Raw genomic sequence first — 24,275 nt, 5'->3', positions numbered from 1 at the left:
TTAACCCTTGGTTGTCTGGCGTACAGGGGCAATGGATTCTCAGGAGGGCAAGTTTCCCACAGTATTGGTGGAAAGCCAGGGGACCGCTGTTTCCCCCCCAGGGGGGGATTTAGCCACTATTGTGGCTGGCCTTGCTGCCCAGGTGCAAATGCTGGTGGCTGCTCAATCTACTAAACGGCCCAGAGTTACTCTGTCCTCCGATTCTGAGGGTGAAGGTGATGGGGCTGTTCTGGCAGGGACCCCCCTATCGGGGTCCCGCTCCTCTCTTGATCTAGTGGGGTCTGAGGTAGAGGCTGAGGTTGAGGGGGTTGATAATTCTCCCCCTGGCTCGCCTGAAGAGCTTGCAATCATGGATGAGTTGATTGCTTCCATTAAGCAGACGCTACGTTTGCAGGACGAAGTGTGTCCCCCCGCTGCCTTGGCGGCTTATGGGACGCAGAGAAAACGCAGGACGCCGCAGGTTTTTCCCTGCAATGCTGATTTTCAGCGCGCTGTAAAGGATCAATGGCGCGATCTGCGCAAACCTTTTGCGGTACCAAGTAAATTCAAGCTGCGTTATCCTTTCTCCCCTGCCACTGATGAACGGTGGTGTGTGCCTCCACCAGTGGATCATGCAATTGCGGTTTTGAACAAAGCCACTGCGATTCCTGCAGAGGGATCCCCTGTTTTCCGTGATGCCACGGATAGGAGACTGGAGTCTCTTGCCCGTCATACTTATTCTGTTACGGGTTCTATGCTTAAGGCTCTATTTGCTTCTCTCATGGCGGCCCAGGCGATCGCAAGTTGGACGCAGATGCTTAGGCGCGTCCTAGTGGCCGATTCGGCCTCGGCGGCGACCCTGGACATGGTGGATCAGATCCACCAGGGTGTCATGTATCTGTGTGATGCGGACCTGGACCTGATTCCGTTGGCTGCACGTGTGCACAGCGTGGCGGTGTTGTCTCGCCGCCTGGTTTGGTTGAAATGTTGGTCGGTGGACCAATCTTCACGTAAAACCTTAGCCAATCTGCCTTATGATGGGTCTCGCCTTTTTGGGGAGTCCCTGGATGTGTTGATTAAGGGGATCACCGGGGGTAAGAGCACTCTCTTGCCCCATTTCCCCAAGGCTAAGGGGGCTTCTGGGAAGAAGCATGCGAATTTTCGGCCCCCTCAGGGGTCCTTTCGTGCCTTTCGGCCGCACTACAAGGGCAAACCGTTCAAAGGCCAGGGCTCTCAGAGGAAACCCTGGTCTGGGAAACAGAAGTCCGGCCAATCCGGACCTGCGGCCCATAACAGTTCGGCCTGAAGGGGCGCCCTCACCCAGTTTTGGGGTGGGGGGACGCTTGCTCGGTTTTCTTCAGCCCTGGTTGGCCCGTGTGCGGGACAGATGGGTTCTGGAAATCGTTCGATCTGGTTACAAGATCGAGTTTCTCTCTCGGCCAGAGAGCAGATTTTTTCCCTCAAATCTACAACTGTCTCAAGAGCGCCTGCGGGATCTGCACCTGGCGGTGCGGGACCTGAGGGCTCAGGGAGTGGTGGTTCCGGTGCCTCATCGGGACAGATTTCGGGGGTTTTATTCCAATCTGTTCACCGTGCCCAGAAAGGAGGGCAAGGTTCGTCCAATTCTGGACTTGAAAGCTCTGAACCGCTCTGTGCGGGTTCGCAAGTTCCGCATGGAATCCCTGCGCTCGGTGGTGGCTGCCCTGGTTCCGGGGGAATTCATGGCCTCCATCGATTTGAAGGATGCGTATCTTCACATCCCCATATTCGAGGGTCATCAGAGATACCTTCGATTTGCCATTGCGGAGGATCACTACCAGTTCGTGGCGTTGCCCTTTGGGCTTGCCTCGGCTCCGCGGGTCTTCACCAAGGTGCTTGCACCGGTTCTGGCATTATTGAGGGCCCAGGGCATTTCTGTCCTGGGGTATCTGGACGACATTCTGATTCGGTCTGCGACCAGTCAGGGTCTGGAAAAGGACCTGTCTGTCACGATGCAAACTCTGCAGGAGTTCGGTTGGACGATAAATGTTCCAAAGTCGACACTGAGTCCGTCGGTTCGTCTTCCCTATCTGGGAATGATACTGGACTCGGTGCAGGCGAAGGTCTTCCTGCCGGAAGACAAACTCAGGACTCTTCAGGAGGAAGTCAGGTCCCTCAGGGACGTTCCGAACTCGTCTCTGCGGACGTGTATGAGATGTCTGGGATTGATGGTCTCGGCTTTCGAGGCGATTCCTTTCGCGCAGTTTCACACGCGGGGTCTCCAGGCGGAGATCTTGTCCAAGTGGGACGGGCGACCTCAATCTCTGGATCTTCAGATCTCGTTGAGTCATCGCACCAGGGAAAACCTTCTGTGGTGGCTCCAGTCCCCGTTGGTGTCCGGGGGCAAGTCGTTTCGTCCGATCTCGTGGACGATAATCACCACGGATGCCAGCCTGTCGGGCTGGGGTGGTGTTCTGGGCGTTCTGTCCGCCCAGGGGACCTGGTCGGAGGGGGAGTCTTCCCTCCCGATCAACATTCTGGAATTGCGTGCGATAAGGCTCTGTCTTCATCGCTGGACGGACCGGCTGCAGGGCTGCCCGGTTCGGGTGCAGACGGACAATGCCACGGCGGTGGCCTACATCAACCACCAAGGGGGCACCAGGAGTGCCCGAGCGGCTCGAGAAGTGGCCGACATTCTGTCTTGGGCCGAGACTCATGTCCCGGCGATAACGGCGGTTCACATTCCGGGAGTGGAGAACTGGCAGGCGGACTATCTGAGTCGCCAGACCCTGGATCAGGGGGAATGGTCTCTCCATCCGGCTGTCTTCCAGATGTTGTGCGCGAAGTGGGGTCTTCCAGATGTGGACCTGTTCGCGTCTCGCCTCAACTACAAGGTGAAGAGGTTCGTGGCAAGGACGCGCGACCCTCGGGCAGACGCGTCGGACGCGTTAGTGGCCCCGTGGCATCAGTACAGGCTGATGTACGCGTTTCCACCGATTCAGTTGCTGTCCCGGTTCCTTCGCAGGTTACACTCGGAACGCAGCACGGTGATTCTTGTGGCACCGGACTGGCCTCGCCGGTCCTGGTACGCAGACCTCGTGAATCTGGCGGTCGACGCCCCCTGGCGTCTGCCTCTTCGGGACGATCTACTGTCTCAAGGACCGATTTACCATCCTGCTTTACAGTCGCTGGCTTTGACGGCCTGGCTGTTGAGACCGAGGTCCTGAAGGAGAAGGGTCTCTCTCCAGAGGTTGTTCATACCTTGATCAACGCGAGGAAGTCTTCCTCGGGAAAGGTTTATTACCGTACTTGGAAGGCCTATTTTGCCTGGTGTGAGTCCAGGGGGTTTTCACCCCGCACGTACTCGGTTTCCCGTGTGCTGTCTTTCCTTCAGACGGGTGTCGATCAGCGTTTGGCGCTGGCTACGATAAAGGGTCAGGTGTCTGCGCTGGCCGTTCTGTTTCAACGTCCCGTGGCTTCCAACTCCTTGGTTGGCACTTTTATTCAGGGTGTGCGGCATCTGGTTCCTCCTAGGAGGGATCCTTTGCCCCCTTGGGACTTGAATCTAGTCCTATCTGTGTTACAACGTGCTCCTTTTGAACAGATCAGGGAGATCTCGTTGTCTATGTTGTCCAAAAAGGTCGCCTTTTTGGTGGCGATCACTTCGGCTCGCAGAGTGTCGGAACTGGCGGCTTTGTCCTGCAAGTCTCCGTACCTGGTTGTTCATTTGGATAAGGTGGTCTTGCGACCTAATCCTTCTTTTCTGCCGAAACGAGTTTCGGAATTCCACCTTAACGAGGATATTGTTTTGCCTTCGTTGTGCACGAAGCCTAAACATCCAAAGGAGGTGAGATTGCATTCTCTGGATGTTGTTCGGGCGATTAGGGTTTACCTTAGATTGACTGAGTCTTGTCGAAAGACGGACTCCTTGTTTGTTCTTCCAGAGGGTCCTCGGAAGGGCATGGCGGCTTCCGCCTCTACCATTGCCAAATGGATCAGGCAGACCATTGAACAGGCCTATGCCTTGCAGGGGAAGGTTCCCCCTGTGCCTGTGAAGGCGCACTCTACTAGATCTCTGAGTACGTCTTGGGCCTGTCGTCATGGGGCTTCTGTAGCCCAGGTGTGTAAGGCGGCGACTTGGTCGACCGTACACACTTTCACAAAATTCTACAAAGTAGATGTTCAGGCATCGGCGGATGCTTCCTTTGGCCGCAAGGTTCTTAGTGCGGCTGTTCCCTAGGGTCCCTTGTTGGGGACTCCTGGCTGTTGGGATAAGTTTTGTATCCCCTGGTTTTTTGTCTTTTCCTGGGTTGTTGCTCCTGTTGAGCACTTATTTTTGCTGTTGCCCAGCTGGTTTCCTTCCTTTGGTAAGGTTCCTTTCTTTGATGTGGAGACTGCGTTGCCTTTCGGCGCGGATGCGTTTCCCACCCCTCATGTTTGCACTGCTTTGGGACGTCCCCATATGTGACGAATATGAAGAGGCGGCGACTGTCGGAGGACGTAAGAGAAAACGGAATTTTTGTAAAATCTTACCAGTAAAATTCCTTTCTCTGAGTCCTCCGACAGTCGCCGCCCCCGCCCCTCTTTTGGGGTTTGAATGTATACTCTACTGCTATTCCACTAAAACTGAGATATGGTTGCAGGAAGTAGGAGGGTATTGACTGAGGGGACCACCCCTTGAGGGTGGGATATGTTAAAGCTTTATTGTTAACATATTCTGTTGCCTAGCTACTCCTTCGGAGCAAAGTCTAATACCCCATATGTGACGAATATGAAGAGGCGGCGACTGTCGGAGGACTCAGAGAAAGGAATTTTACAGGTAAGATTTTACAAAAATTCCGTTTTTTTTTTTTTTTTTTTTTTTTTTTTTTTTTTTACACTGTCCTTTAAAAAAAAAAAAAAAAAATTTTTTTGATCACTTTTATTGCTGTCACAAAGAATGTAAACATAGGCGGTGACAGGTACACTTTAGGGAAGGATCTAAAAGACCCCAAATCCCTCCTCGGCATTTAAAATGCCAAATTTGGCATTTTTTTGAATACTGTAATTTTTTTTTTTTTTTTTTTTTTAAATCTGGCTCCTTTTAGGCTCCAGTACCCAAAAGTGATGTCATGAATCTGGCTTTGTTCGGGTCTTCGGCCAGCCAGTGAAGAGGGGGGAACGTCCCCTCCCGATCCTGGTAATAACAACCGAGCGGCTACTCAGCCGCATCATTTGCTATTACAAGAAAGCTGACCGTCGGCTCTAAACAACGGTACCAGAGTGATGCCTCTAGCTGCAGGCAACACCCGGTACAATCCGCTGAAGCCGAAGGGGTTAAAGTTACAGCAAGTTCAAAGTAGTTCATGCATTACTTTGGTCCAACTTTCATGCACCTTGAGGGCCATAGACTTCAATTTTAACCCTCAGAAGTTGCATTAACGTCGGTTGTACCTGAATGTCATACAATGCAACTTGTGTGCAACAGTTCTCCATTATCACTGGTCAAAGCCAAAGTCGTATCCAAGTTGTACCTATCCAAAGTTGCACCAAAGTTGGCGCAGCTTTGGAGTCACCACAGCACCCACACACACTTGTTTGCTCACCTGACCCCCCCCCCCCCACAGCACCCACACACACTTGTTTGCTAGCCCCCCCCACAGCACCCCCACGCACACTTGTTTGCCCGCCCCCCCCCCCCCACAGCACCCACGCACACTTGTTTGTTCGCCCCCCCACAGCACCCACGCACACTTGTTTGCCCCCCCCCCCACAGCACCCACGCACACTTGTTTGCTCGCCCCCCCCACAGCACCCACGCACACTTGTTTGCCCCCCCCCCCCACAGCACGCACACTTCTGTATTTTTCCCATTCAAATAACAGGCTTGTTTTTGTTTGGTCTGTTGGTGATAGGAATTTCACTTACAACTAATACAGAAAACCATTTTTTTTATTCTGGATGTTTTTTTGTTCTATAGATGCCAGCACACTGAGGCCAGCCACAATGAGGAGAATCTGCGACCAGAGACATCCCAAGCCAGGACCTTAATGGATATTGGCACCAGACGTGTCTTCAGTGCGGATCATGACATTTTCAGAGAGAGCGTTAGAAGATTTTTCCAACAGGAGGTGGCGCCCTACCATGCTGAGTGAGTTAAATCTATGTTCAGGGAGGCACAACTGGGTTCTCCTCACCATGTCCTCCAAATGAAAATGTTGATTAAAAATATAGGGTCCATCAAACCAGTGGTCCTCCACCCTGGTCCTCAGGGCCCACTAACAGGCCAGGTTTGCAAGATAACTGAAATACATCACAGGCGATATCATGTGCTGCTCAGTGATTGCAGTACTCTAGTCTGCATCTCCCCTAGGTAATACTTAAAATCTGGCCTGTTAGTGGGCCCCGAGGACCGGAGTTGAGGACCACTGCATTAAACCTTGACTTTCCAGTATTTTCTGATGTGTTGGGTTGCCTATATGCTTTTTGTGCCCATATAAATCTCTAGTTCTGAAATTTCTATATTTAAATGCCCATATTCTGTTTCTGTGGACATGATGGGGTCTATTTTACTTTATATTTTCATTAATTGCTAAGTGTACAGAATTAATTAGGTTAAGTGATTGTCTACAGTGGGGAGTAGCAGAGCCTGGGTTTGGGTGGGAGAGAGGATCAGTGGCAATGATTGTTGTGGGGAGTCTTCTGAAACACAGGTGTTCAAACTGATGGGTGAGTATCCCAAAATAGAATTTTTGGGCTAGCGTGCTATTTATATCGCTAAGGTATTAGGGCCGATTTACACCACAAGGTTTTTTTTAAAATTTCAATTAAGGACATGTGCGTTTTGATGCGTTTTGCCGCGTTCCATATAGAAACAAATGTAGCATTCTACTTTTATTGACTGCGCTGGAACGCTCTGCCCTGCTGTGAACTAGGGCCATTGAAATACATGGAAACCACTGTGCATGCATTTTTGATGCAGATTAATACTGCACCAAGCTACATCTGGTGTGAACCAGCCCTTAAAGAGATCCATTTATTTTAGGACAAAAGAATGTATATTGACTTGGCATTTGGTGCCCAGTTATAAGAAACTGAGTGCCAGAGGTACAGAAATAAACCGATTTGGTTTATGAATTGCCAAATTGCAAATCTTTGGATTTGCCTAAATATGAATGTTTTAGAGACGGCATTGGAATATGAAGCATAGCAAATGGCAAATTCAACGGCAAAAGATTTCCAAAGATTTGCAATTTGGCAATTCATAAACCAAATCTGTTTATGTATCTCTGGCGTTCGGTTTCTTATAACTGGGCACCAAATGCCAAGTCTATATACGTTCGTTTGTGTCCAGCAAGATTAGCACTTGAACTTTTAGGGAATAGGTGAAGCACTAAAGCAATTCTACAAATATCAGTAATGATGGGCTGGTGCAATACATTTTTAGTTGGACAGACAGAATTCGATAACTGCAAAGATGCAAAGATGATCTAAAAATAAGCAAAATAGATAACACCAAATAGCAATAGAAAATAGTGTTCAAACAAGAAAAGATAAAAAAAAAAAAAAAAAAAAAAGAAAAGATGAGAGAAGATGGCATATGAAATCAAGCTACAGGTGAAAGTTAATTAAATGAGGAAGAATTGAGAGAAATCATAGAAGTAGCAATATGGAACTAAAAAAAAAGCAAAGTTAGTAAACGGAGTACAAGCAAGTAGATGTATCAAGTTGGCAGGACGCAATTAAAAACATAACTCGCTTTCTCGTTTCGAATAGAACCTTTCGGGTTGTTTTTTGGCGATCTGTGTCTTATTCTGGAGATTTCCCTTTACTTCCTGTGCCATAGCCAAAACAGGAAGTGAGGGGAAATCCTTAAAAAGTGGGAGAATTCCTAGTTGTCACCACTGAAAGATTTCCCCTCTATTTCTATTTTGGACAGAAACCAAAATTCGGGGTTTTTCAGTTTCAGTGATGAAGGTAAATATGAAAAATTGAGAGTCCATCCAAAGCTTGAATATTAGTTTGTAGAAAACTGACTCTTTAAAGCTTTAACTGAAATTCTATCTAACCTCCTTTTTTTTTTTTTTTTTTTTTATTTTTTTTTTTTTTTTTTTAAAAGTCCCTTTCCTCAGTAAAAATGAAGAGCTTGGATCAGACATTTCCATGGTGGCAGCTGGCAAACTCTGACCACCCACATTCTTTAGTATTCTTTTCCTGAACTGCTGAGCATACTTGTCCCAACCACTAGTCCACTACATCAGTGGTTCTCAAATCCGGTCCTCGGGACCCACCAACAGGCCAGGTTTGCAAGATAACTAAATTACATCACAGGTGATCTCATTTGCTTCTCAGTGATTGCAGTATTCTAGTCTGCATCCCCCAAGGTAATACTTAAAATCTGGCCTGTTAGTGGGTCCCGAGGACCGGATTTGAGAACCACTGCACTACATAAACTTCTATGGCTGCCTGTTCATAAGCTAATGAATGGACCGATGGGTAGCAGGCCAGGGAACCCCTCCAACTGCATACTTTAAGAGTGAAGGGACTCTTATTCTGCTGAACCAGAACACCTACCCAGTACTGTGTCATTGTGTGGGTTTCATCAGTACAGGCTGCTGGTTCTGGCCTACATGAGAAGGCTCATGGTAGAGCTTTGCCCCACTCACTGCAGTGCTGGGTAGGAAGTCACCTAGAGCCCAACATGAGGGGGGAGGGGAAACAAATTTCTCTACAACTGGTAAAAGTACCCACTGAATATGTCAAGATTACATTTCTGAATACATTGGATAAGAAACGTTGCTCTATGTTGGCAGTAGTGTCTTGTGCCCACCTAAGGTTATATTTTAGGCCATTTTGCATTTGGCCTGTAAACCACAGCAGTTTTTTTAACCTTGATTACAGACCGCGATAAAAATGATTTTATTTCATAAGATGCAAACCTCAAACACCGTGCTACCAAGTCCAGACTTTACTTGTTAAAGGGTCGCCCACGCTATTGTTTTTCGTAGTGGTCTCCAAACTGTGACCTGGGACCCAGATGTGGCCCTTTACGTGCCTTTATCTGGCCATTGGGACACACTGCCTCCCCATGACACCAACAGCGGGGTGCTGTTACCAACACCAGGATATTTTCTTTCTTCTACTGGTCACAGTATTGCCCCCCTAAAATCTGAAACTGGCCCTTTTTGTTCAGAAAGTTTGGAGACCCCTGATTTATAGGGTCTGCAGAGAAGCCCTAATTGTACCACAGAATGATCATTTCTTATTCCATTTCTCTTAGGTGGGAGAAAGCTGGACAGGTGAGCCGGGAATTGTGGGAGAAGGCTGGCCAGCACGGTCTTCTTGGTGCTGCTATTCCAGAAGAGCATGGTGGTGTTGGTGGTGATATCCTTTCCTCTGCTGTCGTGTGGGAGGAACAGTAAGTGACTGAACTCAATCATTCTGATGTGCTTTGTCTGTCTTTGTCATCTCTGTAATTCCCTGTGTGCTCTTTCCAAGGATGTATGTGAATTGTACAGGACCTGGCTTCAGTCTTCACTCCGATATCGTCATGCCTTATATCTCACGTTATGGCAGCAAGAGCCAGATACAGAAATATATTCCAGAGATGGCGGCTGGGAATTGTATAGGAGCCATTGCAATGACAGAGCCAGGAGCTGGAAGGTATGCTGCACTTATTTAGAAATGTCACCAAGTCCCTCCAGTTACTGTTTCTGATTAACAAAATAACTTGTTGCTTATTGCAGTGATCTGCAGGGCGTGCGGACTAATGCCAAGAAAGATGGAAGCGATTGGATTTTGAATGGTAGCAAGGTGAGTTATTGGAAAATATCATTCGGTATGGCGTTTTACACTAGGCCTGCTGTGTTCTGGGTCTTGTATATGTTGCAAGGTATTAGTCCCCGTTCACACTGGGGCCTTCCATAGGGAAGCTGCGGACCCGTTCTAATAGGAGCGACACAAGTCGCTCCGACTTAGAAAAAGGGTCCGGAGCTTCTTTGGGGCGACCCGGAGCGACCGTCATAGACTTCAATGTTATGAAGTCCGTGGCGGCCGCTCCGAGGTTGCGGCGCGCTGCTCGCACCGTGACCTCGGAGGTCGCCCCTGGAAGGCGGATCGCCCCAGTGTGAACGGGGCCTAATGGTGCATTCGTTGGTGTGTGTGCCTTTTTTTTTTTTTTATGGTAAATAAGCGCTCTATAAAAGAGATTATCCACATGCCATTCCACAAATACCTGTAAAAGGGAAAACCACAAACAATAGGAATCCCCTAAATGCAGTCTCACATCTAGAGATGTAAAATATCTGGACATTTTAAAGCCGCAAAAAAAAAAAAAAGTTTTCAAGAAAAAAAAAAAAAAAAAAAAAAGCAAAAATTCTGTATGGTGTAGTTTTACAAATTAAAAGTTGCTTTATATACATTGCATTTCACCTTTTCAGTGTAACAAAAGTATTATGCTTGAAATTTAAAAAAAAAATAAAAAATACATTTTAAAAAGCAAGTTTAGTTTATTTACTGAATAAGCTGTACTTTCATTACAGATAGAATAACAAGGACTGTATATGTTAAAGTGGTTGTAAAGTCAGAAGGTGTTTTTTTTTTTTTTTTTTTTTATCTTCATGCATTCTTTGCATGAAAATAAAAAAAACCTTGTGTAGCAGCTCCCCATATACTTACCTGAGCCCCATCTCTATCCATCTATGACTGCCTTGGCTGTCCGGGAATCCCTCCTGATTGGCTGAGACACAGCAGCGGCGTCATTGGCTCCCACTGCTGTCAATCAGTCAGTTGGTCAATTGGGAGAGAGAGGGGGCGGGGCCAGGACACAGCATCATGTATGAATAGACACACAGAGCTGTGGCTCGGCTCGGTTGCCCCCATAGCAAACTGCTTACTGTGGGGGCACTTGCCAGGAGGGAGGGGCCAGGAGCACCAAAGAGGGACCCGAGAAGAGGAGGATCTTAGCAAAACCACTTCACAGGGCAGGTAAGTATAACCTGTTTGTTATTTTTAACCAAAAAAAACAGACTTTACAATCACTTTAAAAATATTTTACCTATGCATGAAAACAGGTAACCACTCCCTTTCCCTCATAATAATGTAAAACCTGCCAATATGCATTTTCAGTTATTGACCATGCTGATCCAGAAGCATATATTGCTCTAGGATGAGCTTGATGAATGTTCCCCTGATTTTCAGGTGTCGTTTTCTATATAAAGGGTATTGTATATTTTTGGGAGGCATTGATTTGCAATACCTCCTTACTTGTAGATGCTGCTGGTGTTGAAACACTTTGTGATTATCCAACAGCAGAACGTGTTTCTGGAATGAGAACTCAGGAGGGGAAAAGTGACTTACACTTTCATTATGGTCCTCATTATTTCATCATCATTATTGCTATTATTATTATACAGGATTTATATAGCGCCAACAGTTTGCGCAGCACTTTACAGCATTCAATAAAGTATATTTTAATGTCCCTAGGGACCTCTGGCACTCCAGGATGTGTTTTATTGTCATCCTTTTTGTAGCATTTTGAAAAGAATAATTTTTCTAACAATATTTGTAAATTGCAACTTTGCTCTCAGCAGAAATTGCACTGTGGAAATTATTTCCAAACTCTACATGTTTGTTCTCACCATTTCACTGAGAGGAGGAAAAGAAAAAAACAATTTACTGAGTAGTTTACCAACAAATGTACCCTCTTATTTATCAATTAAGCTAGCCTGAAAGGACAAACTATAATCTAACCAACTGTAGGAGGTACAAGCAAACTAAATTGGAGCTTTTCCCTCCCCAGTGTCCCCTAGTGTCTGAAATGCAGATACAGAAGTACAGTGTTACTTGAACTGTATTCCAGGATTTGCTTGTCTTCAGCTGAGAGAACTAATAATTTAGGACTTTACATAAAGTCTCAGAAATCTTTCATTAAGCTCTCCATGTTATATAGTTTGAAACTACATATACAAGAATATTTTTCTCCTCTAAATTAGGATTTTAAGGGCAATTATTACACATGAAATAAAAATTAAGCATTTATTAAGGTTATTCATAAAAATTACAAAATCACATAAATCACAAAGATGATAAAAACAGTGCAAAAACACCAATTACATTACAATCAAAGGCATGACAAAAGTTTGGACCAAATTTGAAAGGGACCCAATATACCTCCATGAGGAGGGAGTGACCAACGCGTTTCGAATATTAAAATAACTTGCAGTTCAATTCTTCAGGGAAAATATTGTTGTCCCCAGGGAAAATATTGTTGTCCCATTTCTGTAATAGGAAAAAAAACATTTATGTTTGTCACATACATCCTCATCTCTTGGGTCCCCCCAGAAGTACACACACATAGAGCTATATTGCCACTAACCATATAATAGAAAAATCCATAGGCAGTATAGGGGGAAAAGAACCCTCCTGGGTTTTGCTAAATGTTCAAAGGATTCTAGAAGTCCAATTTTGCCAAAGTAAGGGATAACAGAGGGAGTCAGCCCCTCAAGGAATATCACCACATCCCAGCAGGACCGCAAGGTGGGAATTTTTCACCCAGTATTAACCGGTGCCCTTATAATAGAAAAAAAATATATATATCAGTATCCACAAAGAAGATACATCCAAACAGGATTCACTAGTGGAAAAGAGAGAGTCATTTGAAATCCCATATATATTTGTACTTACACCACGAGTCCAATGGTGAATACACTTGGTGACTGGAGCATCCCAGTCAAAGCTACGGTTTCCACAAAGCTTTCCAAGTAGATCTATGTATGACCTGATGGTTGTAGATGAGATGGTAATCCTCACGGGAGAGGAGGAAATCACTCCCTCTCACCGTGAGAGCAAAGGGAAATGGTGCCGATAGCGGACCTCGGTGTCCTCATATGGTGCGCATGCGCGACGGGAAAGTCGATCAGACAACTCCCCCTAGGGTGATGACCGGATGTTGTCGTCAGTAGGCGACAGCCTGATGGAGACAACAAACCGGAAGTCAGCAAGATCCGCGTCACCGCGTGATGCCGATCCTTCCACAGTGCGGTGTGGAGACCCTATGAGAACCAATAGCTGCCAACACAGGTTGGACGGCCAACACCAAGTAGACAAAAACCTTTGTCCAAATCGCCTCCCACTGGCAGTGGATAGGTTTACCTGTGCCGGTCCAGGGTGTGGGGAAATTAAATCCCTGACAATAAACTGGCAGAGCAGATTGGCAAAAAATCAAAGAATAATGAAATGATATAATCAGACACGGAGGATATGGACATTCAAGCCATGTGTGTGTACTGGAGGACCCATTACAATGAAGTGAGGATATGACCTTTTAAAAGAAGGGCAAATAAATATATATAATGCAATAATAAATATCTGGTATATCCTGGGATATCCAATCCCAATAGGGAGTGGGTAACCCAAATAAACTTTCAGACTTTGAATATAGAAAAATAGATAAATAGAGCATATCATAAATGACACAAATAGCGCAAATAACAAAACCCTGTTAGCGATCATATTGAGAGAGTCACAAGAAGTCATAAAACAAAAAAAATATATATATATTATATAGTTTGAAATACATTTCATTGATATAGAACCTATCATTTTAAACAAACATATTCCACACTTCCTTTTTCAGTTTTTCTGGGATAAAACACTTTGAAAAAAATAGGGAAAAATTCATTTTTTTTTTTTCTCCAGTTGGCTTTTCTATCTCTACTCACAACTTACTACTTTTATGATTTTATTCATTTTTTTTTTTCTCATCGATTGGCGCACACAGCAAATCCTAAACATTCTGGTTTTACCGCCATGTATAGGAAGAATGCACACTGGCAAAAAACAAACTTTAGGCCAGCCCAGGATAACTCCTGATCTTTATACTTGTTGCAGGTCAGTTATTCAGAAAGCGCTAAATACACTTTATCAACATGCCAGCCAGTCAACTAGCATTTTAAGAAGATTCCTAATGAAAGCAAAGCCTTCATTTTTCTTTTTACAGGTTACCTGTGAAGACTTCAAACACAGTTTTTATTTTTTTTACTCTTCAAAACCTTTTTATGAGAAAAAATGCCAATTCTCAAATACTTTAAAAATGCTAGATGCCTGGCTGTTATACTGACTCCCTAGCTTCAATAACCTCCTGAGTCACTGACACAGAACATGTATGTAGATTAGAGACATCAGAGAATCAAGTCGTTATCTACATACTTGTTCTAAGTCATGAAGTCAGTGTTATTACTGCCAAAGGTTTGCTGTGACAGCCAGAACTCCAGCATCTTAAGAAGTCAGCCATGATAACCTCCATGTTTCCCTCAATACAAGTTTCCTTTAATAAAGTAGTCTGAAGGAGATTGCCTAACAAATCAAACGGATTAAAGTTTCACTAATCTCAAAAGCTTTTGCTATTGATTGCGGTAGGTTACAACTCATCGCCCTTTGAACTGTTATATAAGATTTGTGTGTTCAAATTCATTTCATAATGCACTTTTTTTTTTTTTTTTCTCCACGTCGGGGTCATCTGTATATATAAGGCTGGGTTTACACTGCTGCAATACCATTTTCAGTGCAATTATGTAATGTAACTTGGATGTGGTTAGTGGGGCCAAAATCATGCTGGAATCGCACCAAAGTAGTAGAGGAACCCTTTTTCAAAATCCGCCCATGCTGTGTTGCATTGATGTGAACGGGCACCATTGAAAACCATGTGATTTCCATTGTCATATCTGAAATCTTACTGGTGTGAATGTAGCCTAAGGATCCATGCACACTGGCTTTAAAATTGCTGCTTCTACACTGGAGTTTTGTGTTTTGCCTGTAGAAGCAGCTCAATGTTATCCTATGTGTCCATGCACATTAGGACATTTAGAGGCGCATTTTAAGCTCAGTGTTTAAAGGTGGGGGGGGGGGGGGGGAAGCCTTCTAGTTTGTTTTTTGATTGGAGCTTTCTGGCAGAAAACCCCAAACTCTCCTAAACACACCTAAAACATTTACACACATAAACACTTTTGAAAATATAGTGTATATGAACAGCGGTTTTTGTTTTTTGCACACACTGATAACTCTGTCCCAAATTACTGAAAAAAAAATTTTTTATTTCAGTCTACATCCCCACTAAAGAGATTTTTGCCGCCTCCTGGGACACATTTATTTCTTTTCTACCCTGTCCGGAAAAAGAGAAGTTTTGTCTGGATCTAGGCTCTAAAAGAACTTTCTCCAAGTGTTGATTCCTGAGTCAGAGTGGCAGTAACCTCTCCCTGCATTGCCATCTTTGACCATCATGTCCACCTTTAAAGCTGAATAGATTGGGCTGTATAGGAAGCACGTAACAACTTAGCATTTGCTGACAAAGGTGGAAATTGCTTTAGACATGGATATCAGCATTTGTGATGTACAGTATTCTGTTTCACCATATGGGCATCTTTTTACATCTAGTAGGAAAAATACTTTTTGTGCCCTAACTTGACTCCCTAACCAGAAAGAAGTACAGGGTTCAGTAAAGGAGCTGTGTTTTGTATACTTTATTTCAGTTTTATGGTGGTTAAAAGTTGAAAGCAAGTTGAAGCAAATATCTATTGTAATGTTTCTGGTTTAAGCTGGGAGTTAGCCCTGGTTCACACTACTGCGTGTGCGGGGTTCGCATGTCATGTCGGAGCGCACTGCTCCGACATGACATGCGATCAGCTGTGCGGTGCGAGTTTAGCCACACAGTTTGTATGGCTAAATTCGCATCGCACCCGCAGCAAACACGCACAGGAGGCATTTTTGCTGCCGCATCCGGATCGGATCGCACAGCGGTTCACACTTGTGCGATCCGATCCTGTGCGAACTGCACGATCGCACTGCGATATGCGATCAAACTGGGGGTGTCGTTAAGATTACATTGACACCCCCAGCGGATCGCATATGTCAGTGTGAACTGCCGGGGGTGCGTGTGCAATGCGGGAACAGGCTGCGAATTCGCAGCCTTCCCGCATCGCATCAGTGTGAACCGAGCCTCAAATTTCATTGTAAGAGCTGCCGTTTCAAACCCTGCATCTTCCAGGCATGTGCTGATCATGTACAGTAGGTGGTGCTGTTGCTGTTTATGATTTGACTTGAACTGCAATAAAACTTAATGTAAGTGTGTGGTCACTTAACAACATATGTGTTTTTAATATTTGAATATCATGTTGTGTAAAAATATACTCATGATTTTGGTGACAGATACATTTATTATTATACATTTTTTTAATCTATTTTTTTCACAAAGCTTTTTTTTTTTAATAAACTATGTCCTGTCTGCACAGGTATTTATTACAAATGGATGGATGAGCGATGTAGTAATTGTTGTTGCTGTCACAAACCGCGAGGCTCGTACCCCTGCTCATGGCATCAGCCTCTTCCTCGTGGACGATGGCACTAAAGGCTTTGTTAAAGGACGGAAACTAGAAAAAATTGGCTTGAAGGCACAGGTAAAATAATTTCTTTAAAAGGTCATAACTAATCTTATTACAATTTAATTTCTCATCATATACAAAAGAAGCGAGTGACACCCAGGACACATATGTGGAGCGAGCAAATAAGCAGCCATGTTTTCCATTTCAGGTCTCCAAAGAAGAGAAAAGTAAATGTATATGAGCTATGGTGACATAACTAATGACTGGATCTTTCCTGATCTGTACTATATATACGAATAAGCCTTTCCTCACACCTCCTGCTTAGGAATCTTAATAGGTCTGAGGCTTCTGGCTATAATTCAGCGCCTTCACTGTCAAAAATCTGCTCACTTGTTATATGCAAGATGGCATTTTCCAAATGTTTAAAGCCCCAGGGAAACACAGATAACTGAACTCTAACCAGAGTCTGCAATTTTTATTTTGTTGAGAGAAGTGATTTTAGCGTGGGTTAATGCACCCCTCAAATTTTCCACTCGCCTGCTCCCATTTTGCAAGTGGAGTGTGGGGCTGCCTCTTGGGCCATTCTACTAGCGATCGTCCAGGGGAAGAGAGAGGAAGAGGAAAGCTGGCCTGGTAATCAGAGCGGGGGTCGCCCCGCTGTAACCGCTTTCATTTGAATTGCCGAGTGATGTGCCGGGCTATGATTATCCAGCTGGCTTTCCTCTTCCTCTCCCCTCTATTCCCCGGTACGGGTGAGGCTGCACTAATGGGCACTGATAAAGTTGTTGTTAATATTTATTTTTGTACCTTCTGCATTCATGCAAAAACATTTAACCGTGTTATTTCAGGAGGGTGTGTTTAGGGGCAGGGCATGGTAGGGGTTGGGTGGGGCAACTGATGCGAGTAACCCTTAAGGCCTGGCTAGTAGCTCAGGACTCAAAATTTTGAGCCCTTGGTTAATGTACACTTTTTTTGCGGCAAGCGGAACCACAGTGTGCAGTTTATAATCTGATCCAGCAGAGAAGACTGGGTGACTGTGGCTCCATCCATAGATAGATAAAGTGTAGGAGTGAACATAGTGACATCGCCTAGAAGAGGAAATGTGGTGTTTGTAGGATTAACGGGTAAAGAAATAAAACGCCTGAAAATTAAACTTTTGCAACTACCATTTAAATGACTGGTAAGCTGCAGTATCTACGTTTTTTTTTTGTTTTTTTTTGTTTTTTTTGCTTTTGAGTTTTTTGACACGCTTTAATGGGTAAAAATCGGCTTGCATTTACTATGGTTAAAAAAAAATATATATACAGGCGGTCCCCGGGTTACAAACATTCAACCTACAAACGGAGAGAAACAACAGGAAGTGAGAGGAAATCTAGCCCTAGGAAGGGAAATTCACTCCTATAAAAGTTCTGAAGCTTTATCACCAATCTTTGTTTCCACGACAACCCAAAATTTTCAAAATACAGTTGTCTCATGGGGACAAAAAGTGAGGTGAAATCTTCTGAACAGGGGTACAGACAGCACAACAAATGGTACAGGGGTGTTAACCCTTCCCTATTCTATCCAAACAAACTAAAAACTATTCTTTTGGCCGGAGATCAACTTAAAAAATGTACCTGTTCAGACTTACAAATTCGACTTAAGAACAAACCTACAGTCCTGATCTTGTTTGTAACCCGGGGACCGCCTGTATGCAATTTTGCCTGATTTTGGAATTGATTTACTCTTCAAGTATTAATGTTGGACAATAAGAGGTCAGGTGAGGTCAAGTACTGATGTTGGACAAGAAGTATTGTCTTGTAGGTAGCATTACAGTTCATCCGAAAACTGTTCTATAGCGTCGAGATCAGGGCTCTGTGCAAACTGCTGGGGTTCCTCCACATCAGACATATCAAACCAATTTTTTAAGGACCTGGCATTGTGCACAGGGGCACAGTCATGCTGAAACAGAAAAGAGCCTCCTTCAACTGTTGCCACATGGTTGAAAGCACACAATTGTCTAAAATGTCTTTGTATCGTTTAAATTATCCTAGATTTATGCCTTTTGTGTAGCAGTAAAATGATGAGACTATAGTTTCTTGAATAGTTTAGTGTTCTCAGCTGTGTACAATGCTTCATAGGTATGAACCGATCCATCCTAGAGTGTAGGATAAGGAGTGTCGTTTCTTTTACTTCATTGAAGACCTTTTATTGCCTACAGATTTGTTGTCTTTTACAGAAAACTGTTTATTCTATTTTGAATTGCCTTTATTTTCAGGACACAGCCGAATTGTTCTTTGAAGATGTTCGGCTTCCTGCTGATGCCTTATTGGGAGAAGAAAATAGAGGTTTCTACTACCTAATGGCAGAACTTCCTCAGGTGTGTCTTTTTAAGTGGTTTAAAGTGGTTTCAAAATCTAAAGGTTTTTTACCTTAATGCATTCTCTGTATAAAGGTTTTTACCTTAATGCATTCTCTGTATAAAGGTTTTTACCTTAATGCATTCTCTGTATAAAGGTTTTTACCTTAATGCATTCTCTGTATAAAGGTTTTTACCTTAATGCATTCTCTGTATAAAGGTTTTTACCTTAATGCATTCTCTGTATAAAGGTTTTTACCTTAATGTATTCTCTGTATTAAGGTAAAAAAAAAACTTCCACTGTGTGCTCTCCCCCCTCCCCAGCACTTGCATGACTCCTGTATCGATTCAACGCTGCAGGTTTTCTCTTCCTGGTCTCATGGACTTTGCTGAGAACAGTGGGATTGACTCCTGCTGCTGTTGGTCAAATTCAGAGAGCGAGCGGCAGGGCTGAGTCACACTGTGTGGCTTGCTATGAGGGTAGACCCAAAAGTAGCTGAACCATGATTGCCAGTGGGGGACCCAGAAGAGGAGGGTGACTCTGTGCAATTTAATTATATATAAATATACATATAGCAGTGACAAACTATATTGTACAATATGGTGTCCTTTTTAATTTTTATGAAATGGAGATGAGCAGTGATCCTGCTGATCACAGCTCATTTCCGATCCTTCTCAGTTTATGAAACAGAAATGATCAGCGGAGAACATGTTCTTCGCTGAGCATCTCTTCACACGGGAATCTGTCATTGACAGACACAGAAACAGCCAGGCTATGAAGCTGCGATCCCCGCACTTCACTGGCGATCTGTGCCAGAATTCACACTCCCGGGTTCACCAGCCTGGAGCTTGTGAAGCGGGGAGTGAAGACAGAATCGGGGGAGAACTGAGGGGGAAAAAGAAGATTATGGACTTCCTTCTTCCTCGTTCAGACCCCCAAACACAGTAATCATGTCCCCCTGCCATATATACACACGTGTGTGTGTGTGTATGTATGTATGTGTGTATATATATATATATATATATATATATATATATATATATATATATATATATATATATATATATATATATATTATATAATGTATATGTGTGTGTGTATATATAATATTTATATATATATATATATATATATATAATGTGTGTGTGTGTATATATAATATTTATGTAAGGGGACTATTAGTTATTAACCTTAGTGGGGATTGTGTACTCAGCAGTGCTAATTTATCACTGCTTGTTAAAGAGCGCCAGGGATTTTCATACTACTGTAATCTCGCTTTGTCTCACGAGATTACAGGCACTCCATTGACCTCTACACAGATCTCCGAGAAAACTGTTCTCCTCTGATCACCCTGGGAGAACTGAAGTTCTCCGCTTCATAAAAAGGGTGCCAGAGGTGATCATTTTCCCCGGCGAACTGCAGAGAAGCCAACAGAGAAAAAAATTCACCGTTCATAAAAGTACACCTATGTGTAGAGTCCTAAGGGCTTAAAATGTGAAAACCACCAAAATGGCTATCTCTGAATAGATCTACGAACAGAATACAACAATATCGCAGAGAGTGAGGTTACTGGTTAGTAGAATGTGCACCTACATGTGACTCTTTACAGCAGGGGGTCACAAAGATTTTTAAACAAAGGGCTAGGTCACTGTCTGTCAGGCTGTTGGATGGTGTGGTCAGAATGAAAAACAAAATGCCCTGCCATCTGAGATATTTGAGAATAAAAAAGGCTCTTGTGTACTGCACCAATGGTAGTAAATCATGCCTTAGTGTCAGTGGTCAAAGAGCTACCCCAGCACCGATGGTGGAAGTAGAAATTGCCCTGGCACTGGTGGTCAGGGAGTGTTCAAAATGCCCTGGCACCGTTGATCAGACAAGTGAAAAATGTGCTGGTGGTAAGTGGGAGTAAAACCTGCCCTGGTGCTGTTGGTTGGGGGTGGGGAGAACCCTAGCATTGGTGATCAGTCGTAGGGTTGCACTGATGCCAATACCGGTGTCGGTATTGGTGCCGATATTGAGCATTTGCAGGAGTACTTGTACTCCTGCAAATGCTCCGATGCCTAAACGAATACCCTTGTGGTGCGATTTGAGCCCATACAAGATAAATTGGTTCAAATCACAGCAAAGAATCGCATGTGATTTGAACAGGAATGCGGTGCGTTTTCCTGTCTGTATTGCATGTGGTTTCCCCCGCCGCTCCTGTGTGTCCTAATGACTTCAGTCTTTGCAGTTTGATTTGAGCCCTTTCATTTTGTATGGGCTCAAATTGCAGCGCAAAGGTATCGGTACACGGTATGGGTGAGTACTTGAGCACAAGTATTGGTACTCGCTGATAAAAACCCAGTATCGGTGCAACTCTAGTCAATAGAATTAAATATTGCCCTGGTGCCAATGGACAGTGGGGGGTAAAATTTATGCCCTGGAGTTGGTGGCCAGGGAGAGTGCAAAATGCTCCAGCGCAGATGGTCAGTGGGAGTAAAATATTCCCTGGTGTTGGTGGTCAGAGTGGAAAATTGTTGTGGCATCAGTGATCAGTAGGAATAAAAGTTGTCCTGATGCTGGCTGTCAGAGGGAGTAAAACCTGCCGCTTCCTCAGTTCTCAGTGGACGTGCAAACTTTCCTAATATCAACTGGAGTAATATAAACTTTAAAAATGCCCCAGCATCACTGAGGGCAATTACTGACCCTGCATCAACTGGAAGCTGGATTAATAAATGCCCCATTGTTGGTATCAATGGGAGAAGGAATGCCCCAACATTGATGTTTAGTGGCACTTACCTTTTGTGTAGGCTTTGTGTACTATAACACTTTTTGTAAAGACGTCACGACCGGGATTGTGCGGTCACTGTCGGGCAGACGATCACTCCACTCTTTCTTGGTCCTGCTATGCTCTGTGTTCCAGCGACCACAACTCACTTCACTTCAACTCTGCAGCTTCCTCTAATTTACTATAACAAACCCCTGCATCTGGTGACCTTCTCAGTCCAAAGGCTGGTTTATGGCAACCAGCAGGTCATACTTGGTGGGTATTGTAGCAAGGCATAAATATATCGTAATGTGACCCCACAACACCACTACATATGCATGCTGTAAAACTGTTACTTATTGCAAACAATGTTGGTTGAGTTTTACAGCCTATATAAAATGTACTTGATTACAACAGGTAATATATGTCTGTTATATAGCTGCGCTTGGTAACTAAAAGTCCTATAGCAAATAATAAATGCAGCTGCACTCAAATACATATCCAAATACCAAATGTGACAGTAATTGTAACACTAAATATTGTTGCGCTGCGTCAACAAGATTAATGTGCAAATCTTCACAGATGCCTAATACTTAGACCAATTCATATAACGTACAAACATGCAAAGCCATGAATAAATAAAAATCAATCATTTATGTATGCATTTTGCCACCCCTGTCTACCCAAGATATTTATGCTCTCACACAGCCTCCTTTTGAGTTCTTGGTCAGCCTTCCAATTGCCTCATTTTTTGCAGTCTATACCAGATGCAGGGCTATACGCTAGGCCGTTGACAGCCTTTTGAGAATTTTTGCACAGATGGCAATTATGTACTGCATTTGCTGTCAGTCTTGTATAAACAGCTCATTGCTCCTTTGAAAAGGCTATATCCCTCCATTAATTCACTGTTGGGCATCTGATTTACAAACTTCCTTTTCAGGACAGAAAATCACCAGGATTATCTCTCAGGCCCATAAATCTTCCATAGCCAGCCGCATCCAGGAACAGGGCTATAAGCTTTTATCCAGGTAGTATAGGGTCCCGGCTCTACACAAACTTTATCCCCAAGTTTCTAAGTTTTGCTGGCGCTGCAAAAAGTCTGGCACTCTCCTACATATATTCTGGCAGTGTTCGCTGCTTACCTGGTGTTGGAGGGAGGTGGGAACCGTGATCAAACAAGTGACATCTGTTGATTTTGGTATGGACCCCTTGGGATATCTTTTCATCTAAATTCAGTGCCCTTATACCGTTATAAAAAATATTTGTCACCACACCTGTTGAATGCTCCCCAGGCATGCATCCTGAACTTAAAATGCTGGTTTTCCAGAATAGATGAAATCAGGACAATGGAAAACATGACCGCATGTCTCTGAAGGAGAGGATCAGTTTAGGGATACCTGGTCGCCATGGACGGCTTTCATTCACGGATAGTTCAACAGTCCCTGAAGTATGAGGATATACCATGATCTTTTTCTGTTTTCTGGTGGGGGGGGGTTAGGAGGAGAAGGGACAATTATGGACATGGCAAAGTTTTTCGTCCTGTCGATTTCTTCACTTTTCTATCTGATCCTAAGGGTCCATTCACACTAGCGCGACTTGTCAGGCGACTTGGTCGCCTGACAAGTCGCGGTTGCTCGCTCGCCATTGAATAGTACAGGACCCGTTCTAATAGGAGCGACACAAGTCGCTCCGACTTAGAAAAAGGGTCCTGTACTACTTTGGGGCGACCTGGAGGCGACTTGCATTGACTTCAATTATATGAAGTCCGTGCAAGTCGCGCCGAGGCGTGCACCGCGACTTCACAGGTCGCCCCACAAAATCCTGACGCGCTAGTCTGAATGGGCTGTAACACTTCCCTAATATTGTGTTTTTCTTTATCCTTTTTATTTATTTTTCCTTTTCCTTTTATTTTTCCTAGTTAGGCCTAACCAAAAGGGCTCTGCCAATTATTTCCCAGTTTATTATTCTTTTTTCTCTTCTTAGGAAAGAAATAATTGCTGGAATTTAGTTTTTGATATATTGTTGTGGGTTTGAAATGTATTGCACAATGTACTTAATAAAAAAACAAAAAAACAAAAAAAAAAACCACATCTATGAACTTTGATTGAATTATTTATCTATGAATTTGCATATTTGCACATGTATTATGTTTGCACATTATATGTATTGGGCATTTGTGAAGATTTGCATAATTATCTTGTTGGGGCAGCCCAACAATATTTTAGTGTTCTGAATGTATGGCTGTTAACTCATTATTTTGGCTTGAAAATTTTCAGCTTGTTCCTTACTCTGCTGGTTGAGCAGAACTCTATCTATATGCTATTTATAAATTTGAACTTTTAAGATGCAAATTCTGTATTAACACTGATGACTTGTCTGTAAATTGTAGGAGCGGTTATTGATTGCAGATATGGCCATTGCTAGCTGTGAGTTCATGTTTGAGGAAACGCGTAACTATGTCAGGCAAAGGAAGGCATTTGGAAAGACTGTGGCACACTTACAGGTATTTATTTTGTCCACACCTATGATAAAAGTTGTTAATCAAGAAGGAATATGGTGCAGTATCTACTTTAAGAACCTTTGGTTGCGCTGATTTGATATGTTATTGGTCCTCACCACCTGCAAATGACTTGAACCATTCTCTATATTATGAAAGTGTCTCCATTTCCTGCATCCACATCAGAATGATGGTGGTAACCTTAATATCTTATTTACATCAGTCAACCGACTGGCATCCTGTAGGGACTCTGAGGGGAAAGAAATGCATTTTTGTTTTCTTTAACAGATTAAAGTGTATTTCTTGGCAGAACTTTTTTCTTTTTAGTTTTGTTTCGGATAGAGTAGGGAAAAAAGGTTAGACCATCTGTCACAATTTTA

At 43.8% G+C, this 24,275-nt stretch overlaps 1 protein-coding gene across 1 annotated transcript in view; it reads left to right on the top strand.

The window, feature by feature from the left end:
* ACADL (acyl-CoA dehydrogenase long chain) overlaps positions 1-24,275 on the top strand; it is a 61,631-nt gene that overhangs the window by 17,949 nt on the left and 19,407 nt on the right. The window contains exons 2-8 of the mRNA XM_082260157.1: positions 5,918-6,088; positions 9,218-9,355; positions 9,436-9,600; positions 9,684-9,750; positions 16,224-16,388; positions 18,571-18,672; positions 23,788-23,901. Of these exons, the coding sequence (XP_082116283.1) occupies positions 5,918-6,088; positions 9,218-9,355; positions 9,436-9,600; positions 9,684-9,750; positions 16,224-16,388; positions 18,571-18,672; positions 23,788-23,901 (922 nt within the window). The remainder of the gene's footprint in view (positions 1-5,917; positions 6,089-9,217; positions 9,356-9,435; positions 9,601-9,683; positions 9,751-16,223; positions 16,389-18,570; positions 18,673-23,787; positions 23,902-24,275) is intronic.

Source organism: Pelophylax lessonae, assembly GCF_965119305.1.
Source record: "Pelophylax lessonae genome assembly, chromosome: 6".
NCBI lineage: Eukaryota > Metazoa > Chordata > Amphibia > Anura > Ranidae > Pelophylax > Pelophylax lessonae.
The sequence above is the reverse complement of the archived record's forward strand: the minus strand, read 5'-3'. Positions and strand labels throughout refer to the sequence as shown.